General features: G+C 41.9%; 1 protein-coding gene across 1 annotated transcript in view; it reads right to left on the reverse strand.

The window, feature by feature from the left end:
• Positions 1-10,826, reverse strand: part of LOC134444303 (alpha-2-macroglobulin-like) — a gene marked incomplete at both ends in the record, with an annotated part of 29,703 nt that extends 18,877 nt beyond the window's left edge. Inside the window, 9 exons of the mRNA XM_063193646.1 lie at positions 77-140; positions 4,566-4,715; positions 4,873-5,088; positions 6,695-6,826; positions 7,472-7,639; positions 8,676-8,737; positions 9,137-9,248; positions 9,759-9,858; positions 10,760-10,826. Coding sequence (XP_063049716.1) covers positions 77-140; positions 4,566-4,715; positions 4,873-5,088; positions 6,695-6,826; positions 7,472-7,639; positions 8,676-8,737; positions 9,137-9,248; positions 9,759-9,858; positions 10,760-10,826 — 1,071 coding nt within the window. The remainder of the gene's footprint in view (positions 1-76; positions 141-4,565; positions 4,716-4,872; positions 5,089-6,694; positions 6,827-7,471; positions 7,640-8,675; positions 8,738-9,136; positions 9,249-9,758; positions 9,859-10,759) is intronic.
• Positions 10,827-11,292: the final 466 nt, after the last annotated feature.

An 11,292-nucleotide genomic window follows, 5' to 3' on the forward strand; every position in this document is an offset into this window, starting at 1 on the left:
GTTGGAAATCTGTGTAACATCACCCTGTTACACATGCATACCCTTAAACACAAATAAGTATGAACTCTTCACTTACTCATTAGCTCTTTGCACTTGGCTTTGTCTACAGCCATGTTAGTAATGGCCTTTAGTCCCAATCTCTACAACAGAAACAAACACAACATAGATGCTCACTGAAAAAGAACATATTGCCGTGAACACACACGCGCGCGCGCACGCACGCACGCACGCACGCGCGCACGCGCGCACGCACACGCACACACACACACACACACACACACACACACACACACACACACACACACACACACAGCAAGTAATAAGGAGGATAGTGTATTTACATTATTGGTTTTGTTGTTGTTGATGGTTGTTGTACCTCAAAAACTCCGGCAGGACCAGAGGGCTCCACTCGTATGGAATTCCTTGAACAATGGAACTCTTGAACATCACCAATTCTGGACTCCAACACCGGTAATGAGGAAAACAGCTAACATAGCATGAAGGACAAAAGACAGAGTGAAATCAGAGATACTCTCTGGTAAAATAACGGAATATTTCTGTGGCACAACGAAAGCTTCCTCACTTATAACTTCCTCACTGAGAATTTCCTCACATGATGAAGTAGCGAATGTGTTTCAGGTACAGACAGGGCTGTAGTGGAGGGTAAACGCACGTAAACGCCGTTTACGCACCTCTGGAATTTAGGAAATAGCGTTTACCCACCTCTAAATAGCGTTTACCCACCTCTAAATAGCGTTTACGCAGCTCTTAATGGCAATTACGCACGTCAAAGTTCCCTGCGCCTTGTGATCTGCCGTTGGAATAATCCAAAATAAATTTGGGTGTCATTTAAAAAATATTGTTGAACATACTCGCTTTAGTAGGAATCATTTTCATCTGCTCTGTATTCGGGTATGTGACCTTCCAATCGGCTGCAGCGGAGAGAGCCAATCAGGATCCAGGGAATATGTAAACACATTCACGTTGTGTAGTTGCCTGCCTAACTGTTCAAAGTTAGTCATCATGGATATTAGTATTAGGAGATATTTGAAGAGACCATCCAGTGCTTCCTCTTGCGCAGATGCCAGCAAAAGGCCTCAAGTAAAAAGTAAGACTGACAGAGATCAATATACGTGAGTCGTTAAATGTGCTTTATAAATAACTGTCTTTCAACAGTAGGCTATGTAGCAAGCTGCTGGTACTGTATTGGTTCGATAATTAGTCACAGGGTAACACAGAATGAGGGGAAAGCATTAGGCAGTGACTGTGGGGGTATTGCCGCCGTTGGTTCATGTGTGCAAATATGTAACATCGGGTGAGTAACAGAACATGTGCGCAACGATGCGTTATGACGCGGCGAGATGCGAGGATCTTCGTCCAAATCGCTAATCGCATGCATCATCGCTAACTGCGTTTACATCGCGTGCGGCGTGTAAGGGAAATGTTAGTAGTTGACATATGGAATTCACTTCAATTTGTGCTGTTTCTTGCTCCAGTTGTGGAAAAAACTATTGGCCAAACTCAGCAATAGAAAGCCTTTGCTGTGCTACTGTCCCAGAGAGCTGAAAAAAAAAAAACCTCACTCTTAACAGGGGTGTTGTCCAATGAGCTCTCTCTCTCTCTCTCTCTCTCTCTCTCTCTCTCTCTCATAGTAGATTGAACTTAACTAGCCTACTATTTACCCATAACAAATGGTGAATTTCTGAGCCCTTTTTAATTTGTACCACTGAAGGCATTTGATAATGCTTCATCATATTTTAGAAATAGGGCCTATGTGCCTACATATTCCTTTTATATACCAAATGTTGATCATTTTGAAATTGTTTCAGTTGTTTAGGACTTGTTTAGGACTGAAATTATGTCTGCATACTATCAGTGCTGCAAACACATAGGCTATTCAACACACTTTAAAAACACACTGAAAAGATACGGCCATAGTAGCCTACTAAAAACATTTTGTTCATAATAATGCTGATTAATAAATGGTGATCTTAAATTTTCATACTGACATCCTTAGATTTGACTTGGTAGATCACGGCCGACCATCAACTTCAAAAGTAGATATAGGAGATGAAGAAACAGGTAGTTGACTGTCATTGATTTAGACTAACTGATAACGTCATGGAATAAGGCCAGGACAGCAATACAGATTCGCGACACCTTGCGTTGCTTTGTGCTGTGTCGCGTCGCGTCGCGTTGCGTCACGGTCTGTCTGATCAAAAAATTCATAGTTTACCCACCTCTAATTTGACCACTACAGCCCTGGGTACAGAATATAATGTAACTGTAGTATGAATCCTTATGTTTACATGAGACATCTAAATCCGATTTAACTCACTTCAAATCTGATTAAAACTTAATTCCACTCTAAATATATAATGTAAACACTTACCTAACTGGATTTAAGTTTATTTAAATTTAAACTTAAGTCTGATTAACGTAGGTGGTTTATTCCTCTTTTGAATCCTATTAAACGCGTTTCTCTGTCATCTAACCTTTTATTCAGAATTAACAATAAGTCCGGTCGTTCCACACGATGCTCGTTGGCCACACGATGGTGCCAAGATCCTGTGCTCTTTGATTGAGAGAGAGAGAGTGAGAAAAAATGGAGGACTTACCGTCCACTTCCTACACGAAAGTTTTGCTTAATTTAAAGTCCCTAAGCGACTGTACATGTTGTAGCTTCCATATATTGATGTAAAAGTGCCCCACAAAGTAATGAAGCACAACAAAGTTACTCCACATCACCCTTTGACCACTCGTTTTTCTAAGCTAGGTGGGTAAGCTAACTAGCATTTTGAAAGACCCAGCCCATAGGGCATGTCCCAAGCCTTGAGTCCGACTGAGGGAATTCATTTTCGGGCAGAAGATTAGCATCTGTCCCGGTAGTACACAGAGTTCCCCGGAGGTTTGGCGACCACGCCCCCACGCCTTATTTGGCTCGCTCAGCACGTGCGTCCTCAGTCCAATCGCAATGCTTTCTTTTCCCCAGACGTTTAATCAGATTTAAGTGAAAGTGCCATATACACGTCGCAAAATAACTCTTAATCCGATCTATTTAAATCTCATTTATTAAATGTGATGTGTATGCTGTTAGGCACCATCATTTCCATAGTAAATATCTTTAATCAACCACCCCGTAGGAAAGCGTTGTCGCTCATCTGTGGTTGAATCTTGTCACTTGAGATACAGTGCCATGTGCATGTTTTTGCCCCCCTACTGTTTTAGAAAAACAAAAAAATTACACCTTTGGTACACTTAACATTTTCAGATCACCAAACAAATGTAAACATTAAGCTTAAACAAGGATGATCGGAGCAAACATAAAATGCAGTTTCTCAGTGATTACTTCATTTGTTAAGAGAATAATGCCATAAAACCTGCATGAGCCTGAGTGAAAAAGTAATTGCCCCCTAGTACAACGAGGAGGTATCAGTGATTAATCATATTTTTTTGGACAACTGAGTTATATTTCACAGCTGCCCAAGTCTGGTTGCTACCAGGCCTTTCAAGTCAAGAATTGAAATAGAAGATTTGAATAGAACCTTTTTGACAATGTGTAGTAGTAAAAAAAATCAGTAGGGGGGCAAAAACATACACACGGCACTGTATATTTGAGCTTCTCATATCATTCTGTGATTAATTGTTTGTGGGTTACTTCTCCTAAGGGTACCTTAGCAGCAAGCCGTTAGCAAAATTGAGATAGATAGAAGACATGACTACAAAAGAGGTCAAGTTCAAGTTGAGCTAACTTTTTAGAGGGTTTTTTGCCCGAATGTGCAACCTCGTCAACTACATCGGTTCAGAAATGGGAGGCACAGTACGATACCGCTGGACTTAAGGACCAGTCCCCCAGCCCAACGGCATCAACACTGTATGAGGTTTTCGGGAGGGAGGTTTACTAACGTTCCACACCAACTCTGCGAGTTAGCCTCCGTTACATGCACAAAGTGACAGTCGTTTCGACACACCTGTCATTCTGCTGCCCTCCACTGTCACCACCACTGAAATGCAGACGTCCTTCTTTCAAATCTTCACTATTACTTACTACTACTATGACAGATTTTGCAGGGTTTTTCCAGAGATTCTTTAAGTATATAGAGATATGCCACTGTAATAGGTTTCTATGGGCACCTAACATGACCAGGTTCCGGTCTGCCTAAAGGGGCGTGTCATAATACTCCTAGCATTGAATAGAACAGTCCTTAGGTCTGCCTAGGTCTGCCTAAAGGGGGATTTCCCCCCCTCCTCCTTGCAATAATAGAACCCGGAAACAATGGGCCAATGGAACCTCTCTCTCTCTACTCTCTCTGGTTTTGCCTTTTCACCACCTCTGATAGTCACTACTACTACTACCAAGTTAAACAAAGAAAAACACGCACATCTGTCTCAAATAGATTCGGTGCAGAACTAGCAAAGTCTCACCATGGTCTGATGAAGGGCATGCTGCCCGAAACATCACTATATTAAAATAAGAGAAACGGGAGCTTGGTGTCGCGGACTAGGCCTTCTACTATCTCTACCAGCACCACACACACACTCATTTGGTTTGTTGCTGTGGTAACCTTGTGAGCATCCTGCTGTTTCCCGGGAGCCAGGATGAAGACGCTCTGGTCCACCATGCTGAGGCCACAGAGAGAGCCCGGCTGGGCAGACAGCTGCAGGGAGCTCCTCTCCCCTGGGACGGCCGTAGGGGACGAGAGCTGCACAGACACCTGCAGACACACATCCGTACAGTTTGATCATTTACTTTGACTTAACTTGACAAACACAACAAATAGAAATACTGTGAAACTTAACTAGGATATAAAGTGTTACCAAACCAATATAAAGTGTTACCAAACAGCTAGTTTCCTCTTCGTGGAGCCATACCTTGTTTCTGAAGCACTTCTCAGTGGAGAAAACTCTGCTGTCAGCCATGAGTGTCTTGTTGCTGGGTAAGACGCAGTACACCAACACCTGCACAGAGGGCGCCATCTCTGGCTGCACAGATAAGTTGAAGGACCCTTTCCCCTTGATGACCGGCTGCCCATTGCTCACTGGAACCTGCATGACGACATGCTGGACAATCTCTCCTTTAGCGAAAACCTGGAACACACAAAGGAACGCATCACAACACAAGGCATCTTTGGATCATGGCCGTAACTAACATTGAGGACACAGAGGTCATGTCCTCTGCATTTCTTTTTTTAGTAATGTAAAATGTATCTACGATGAAAATCGATAAATGATCAACAATGGTAAATTCAGTCTAAATATGCCACTCCCATTTATCCTCAAGGCAGTGATTCATGACAACAAACTTAAGAGTTAGACTGAAGTGTTTGAAGCATTCTAAATGTACAGTATGCAGTACAGCACGCAATCTGGTTACGGCCCTGCATGCTTTAGATTAGCACGGTAGCAGACATTCCATCAGGGCGTGGCTCCACTTTTTTTGGTCTTTATTCTGCCCATTTCAGTTCCAACTATCGCGACTCTTGGAACTGCCTCAGACGTGGTTCCTATCGTGCACGTATTGTCTGCACATAAATGACAACATTGCATTACACTTAGCTGAAGCTTTTATACAAAACAACTGTGCAGGGTATTGGTTTACACCAGTGGTTCTCAACTGTGCAGGGTATTGGTTTACACCAGTGGTTCTCAACTGTGCAGGGTATTGGTTTACACCAGTGGTTCTCAACTGTGCAGGGTATTGGTTTACACCAGTGGTTCTCAACTGTGCAGGGTATTGGTTTACACCAGTGGTTCTCAGCTGTACAGGGTATTGGTTTACACCAGTGGTTCTCAACTGTGCAGGGTATTGGTTTACACCAGTGGTTCTCAACTGTGCAGGGTATTGGTTTACACAAGTGGTTCTCAAACTTTTCCCACCATTCCCCCCGTCGGAGGCTCTGAATGCTTCTGAGCCCCCCCATGCAACAGCAGTAGCCTACTCGCGCAGACTGATTTTACGATCGCTGCGCTGTGCAGAATCAAAGGAAAGGTGACTGGTGAGATAAAACAAAGAGGGCTGTGTGTTCATTTCATATGCTATTCAAATTCATGACAATTTATGATATAATATTGGTGAGGGCTTAAAATGTATTGCTTATTGGAGAGATAGGAAATCATTTCCTTGGGGAAAACCCCCCCAAAATCAGATGTCACATGCCCCCCCTGCGATGCCCCCCCCCCCCCCCCCCCCCCCAGGAGCCTGGAACAATGTGGCATTAGGTGCCTTACTTGAGGGCACTTCAGTCAGTCATGGATAAAAGTGAGACGTAAGGGTGGGATTCCAATCTGTAAGCCTCTGATCTTGAAGTGATACTGTCCCATATTTGGAAATACGGTTATTTAACACCTCCCCTTGAGTTAAATAATAGGGTTTTACCGTTCTCCTGTACTTTCAACGGTTCTCTGGGTATGGCAGTGCAAATTTTACCTCCATGCTAGCAGTTAACATTGAGTCCTATGAGACCAGCTGGCGGCTAACTGGTCTCATAGGACTCAATATTAACTGCTAGCTTGGAGGTACAAATAGCACTGCCATATCAAGAGAACGGTTGAAAGTACAGGAGAACGGTAAAACCCTATTATTTAACCCAAGGGGAGGTGTAAAATAAGCGTATTTCCAAAAATGGGACTATCACTTTAAGACCCCCTCCCTAACCACTCGACCATGGATGCCCACATGATACTGTTTACATACCACAAACATGATGTCCAGAGAGTCCATGTTGAAGGTCTCCCCAGCGAAGGTGTATGTGATGGGGATGGGGGTCTCCGTGTCACAGGGGAAACGGTCCCTGACAGGATCAATGACCAGAGAGCTGTTTTCCGCCTTCCGTATGGTCACAGACTTGGACGCAGAGTCATAATATCGATAATATGGCCAAAAATTGCGGCTGTACAGCTTGGCTTCAGTTGACCCACTTGCCTAGAAAATAACAAATCTGTGGTTAGTTTGTTTTCTTTCCTGAAGACACTGTACCAAGAAGGAAAGACACTAACAGACCATTGACTCTCTTTGATGTTTGCAAGCACAGCATTATTTAAAGGTGTGCACTGTGAGAGATTTTTAGTTGTTTACTTCCAGAATTCATGTTACCCATTCACTAACTACATTTTTCATGAATACTTACCACCACCATCAAATGCTAAGTATTCATTATGACTGGGAAAATTGCACTTTTCATACATAAAAAAGGGGATGTTCTCCATGGTCTGCCATTTAGAATGTCCAGAAATAGTTTTAGAAATTTTAGTTACAAAAATGACTGTACTTTGGCCATACTGGCGGTAAATACTAGTTTATTACTTTGTAAATATTCATGAAAAGATCATATTTGGCAATAGGCAGCACAGTTTCAATGAGTAGCATAGTTGCAGTACCTACTCTGGCCACATCCTACACAGTGCACCTTTCCAGTGCACCCCCCCCCCCCCCCACACACACAGACACACATACACACACAGTTTGTCTTACGATGAGCTTAAAGTTTCCATTGATAGTATTAGTGTTGAGAGAGAACTGGGCCACTCCATCAGAGTCTGTGGTGAGGGTCTGAAGGAGTTCTGCTCTCCGTTCTGGACCTTTAAACAGATACACAGTTTTGGAAGCAAAGGGGATGCCATCGTAACGAGTGAATTTGATCTGTTTGAGGAACACAAAAGTACAAAAGCATATCATAAGCACATTAAATAATAGTAATAATACTAATAACAACATTAACATTTCATAAGCACCTTTGTGTTTCACACTTCATGGTAAACAACACATTTTCTTTCACCTGACTCTCGCTAGATCATTGTGTGTTTCTGCTCAGCTTCGTGAGCTTCCCTGAGGATCTGGGTGGAATTTCAGTTTCTCCCTGCTCCCGAGCTGCCATGCAGCCAAACCAATCAGGATCGCGGGATTTTCAGAGACGTGACGTAGTCAACGTTTAAACATAGAGCTTGAACGTGACGTCACTTCCCCCGATTTCATGAGACCTCAACAGCGTTTTTAGCCGAAAATCGTAGCGGTATTAAAATGATATTTCTATCCCATTCGAGTTGTGCCACGAGCTCCACATATGTTGTGTCTGATATTGTTGTTTAATTTTTTGTACGAACCCCCAAACGTTTTAGAAAGCTGTGTCTCTTCACATTTTTCATGTAGACGGCCTCGGAACAAAAAATGTATACTTCTGCATGAATAATCTTTATCTAGTCTCTTAAACAGCATATTTGTAGCCCAGTGCATATAATGACTGAGATCAGAAGATATTTACTGTTAGATGGTCAGCTTAGGTCCCGTGAAATGCGGAACTAAGGGGCGGGACTTTCAAGCTCTATAGTGGCAAAGGGGAAAATACGTGAGATGCGACAGTTGTTTCAGACAACAATGGCCGCTAGCATGTGTAACGGAGGCCAACTAGCAGAGTGTGGCGTGGAACGTTAGTAAACCTAAAGTAGTGCAGGTGATGCGCGCACATCCAGTAAAACAGGTGCTGGATCAAACAAACGTGCGTAAAAGAACAAAGAACATCCGCACACTATTACTGCTCACTGATTTATTTTTATAGGTCACCTATACACCTGACAAAGACCGCCTGAGGTCGAAACGTTAGTAAACCTCCCTCCCGAAGCCTCAATACAGTGAGGTAGCACTGGGCTATCGCACCGGCTTTAGCTTAGCGGTATCGTACTGTGCCTCCCACTGCCGAACCGATGTGTTGACGAGGCAAGTTCGCGGCCCGGAGGGGACGGACTGCGCGGGAACACCTCTGTTACACATGAACTCACTCATTGACATTGATTCTGTAATTTAAACTGTATTTAAAGTAGCATTAAAATGTCAGACAAGTGGTTTCTCCAATCACGTTAACTGATGTATATTATATTATATTATATTATATTATATTATATTATATTATATTATATCAGGGTCAGGGTAGACTTTCTTACCTTTCCATCCAAAACTGCTCCCTTCTCAATAACATTTGGCGTATCAATAAATGTGAGTGTCCCAAGTTTGTAGTCCAAATTAATATTCTTGCTGTCCGCCGCAGAGATACCTAAATGTAAATAAATAATGCGAAATGAATGTAGAACAATAGGTCCCTAAGTCAACAAAGCCTTTTTTTTAAATGGCCATATAAACACTCACCAGTGCCCTCCTCAGTCACAGTGGCATTGAATGTCAACTCATGTGGATAATCGTCGGCTTCCATTAACGGCGCCATCTTGAATGCATTAGAGGCACAGCCAGTTGCATCCATCTGTGACAATTACACAAACAAACCAAAAACTTTTTGCTTTGAATGGATTTCTATACCTCAGTTCCACACCTCAGCTTGAAGCTCTGTGTTACTCACAATCGTTGCAAGAATTTTGAATTTTAGTAAGTGAAGAATTCTTGCACACCTCCTTGGTCAGGTGCATAGGAGTGGAACCCCTGGGTCACCAATGTTAAAGTAAAGAAAGCTCCCGGGCACTGTTGACATTTGCATGGTTTACTGCAACGTATCAGTCTACTGACCTTCAAGCAATTCAACCAGGTTAAATTGCTTGAAGGTCAGTAGACCAAACCGTCACAGTAAACCATGCAAATGTGAACAGTGTGTGGGAGCTTTCTTTACTTAAAGAATTTTGAATTGGAAGGATTTTACAATTCAAATAATGGATTTAATCATTAAACATGATAAAGGATTTAAATATTTGGACGATTGGTTCATCATGCAAAAAAAAAACCTGATATGGCATTGACTACTAGACCCGCGTCAGCTTACCTCTAGGGACACCACAGAGCAGGTCTGTGCATCATCGGACCAGGTTTTCCGACACAATGACATAGAAACTGTTCCTGCCACAGGCTGACCAAATGTGTACCTGAGAACATGGGAGGGAACGCCATCAAAATGCTTTCACCACATGATGAGGTCAATGTGACATATGCTGCCTTCAGTGCCACAAACTACTGACCAAACTAGACCAAACTGCTGATCAAACTACTGACCAAACTTCTGGTTTCTGGCTGAAAGCGTGTTCGTGCCACGATCATGGAACCTTGTGCCAGAACCAACGAATGTGCCATTTGAGATGTCCAAGACTTCGAGAGACCATGACGGTAGAGTATCTTTTTCAAGTGTGGTTTTAATACAGACAGCAGGCATGATTCAGAATCTGCACTCACTTACTAATTACAATTAATCATCGGCTGACTTGTTCACCTCTTACACAATACTCCTTATTAATACCAGAAAGACAATGACCAAGTCGCCATTATTAAAGGCCCTGTGTTATGTTATAGTAGTGTAGTACTTTGTCTTTTCAACGACTATTACAGCCTTCCACTGGCGGAGCGGCCCCCATTATGAGGCTACACATTGGGATTCAGCTCAGTTAGTTACACAATCTGGATTTACGTCCTTATTTATTTCATTTGGTAACATTTTATTATAACGTCTGCTTATAAAGCATTAATATCACTTAGTAAATAATGAACAAATGATGAACAAAACATTTTCAAACGTTTGTAAATGACGGGAAAATATTTTATATTTATCAAGCAAATTGTTTGTAAATGAATAAAAAATATTTGTTTGTAAAATCTTGAACATATTATATGTAGATATTTTAGTTAATTAATAGTTAATTAACTATTTACTAAGTCTTTATAAGCAGACATAATTTGTGTTTCTCAAATATGCAGTTTGTCCAGTTGTTCACTTACAGTACTTGTTACACATTTTTATTTATTTATATGCAGTTTGTCCAGTCGGTCACTTACTTGCCACACATTTTCAGTGCCAATTCCTCCTGGTCAACACAGACCGTCTCTGGGACGTTCAAAAAAGCTTCAAATTTGGGGAGTACTAAAAGAAAAGAGTTTGTCTTACAAATTGCCTTTTTGTAAACAAAATATATCGTGTGATCATTGCATTTCGCAAACAATGCTAAAAAAGGCTGAAAAATACATCGGAACAAAGTATAATTACCTCAAATTTTGTGCAAACACTTCAATTTATGATTACATCATAGTACTGGAGAATAGTAGTAGAGTAGAGAGAGTTTAATTCTAAGGGAAATAAAGGTGTCCCGTAGCATCACACATAAACACATAAACCTACAGTGTACTTTCATTAGCAAACAACTTGAAAACAAATTCCGTACAAATGCATACCGAATGTAATTAAACTTACCATATTGTTTGACTTCAAATGTAAGTGAGTTTTTGCTATGTTCAGCAGCTACGTTGAGGGTGTAAGTGCCTTCTGGAGCCTCTGGGTTTAAGCCATAGGAGAGTTGCACTATCTTTGTCTC

Source organism: Engraulis encrasicolus, unplaced genomic scaffold (genome assembly GCF_034702125.1).
Source record: "Engraulis encrasicolus isolate BLACKSEA-1 unplaced genomic scaffold, IST_EnEncr_1.0 scaffold_503_np1212, whole genome shotgun sequence".
NCBI classification, from domain to species: Eukaryota; Metazoa; Chordata; class Actinopteri; order Clupeiformes; family Engraulidae; genus Engraulis; species Engraulis encrasicolus.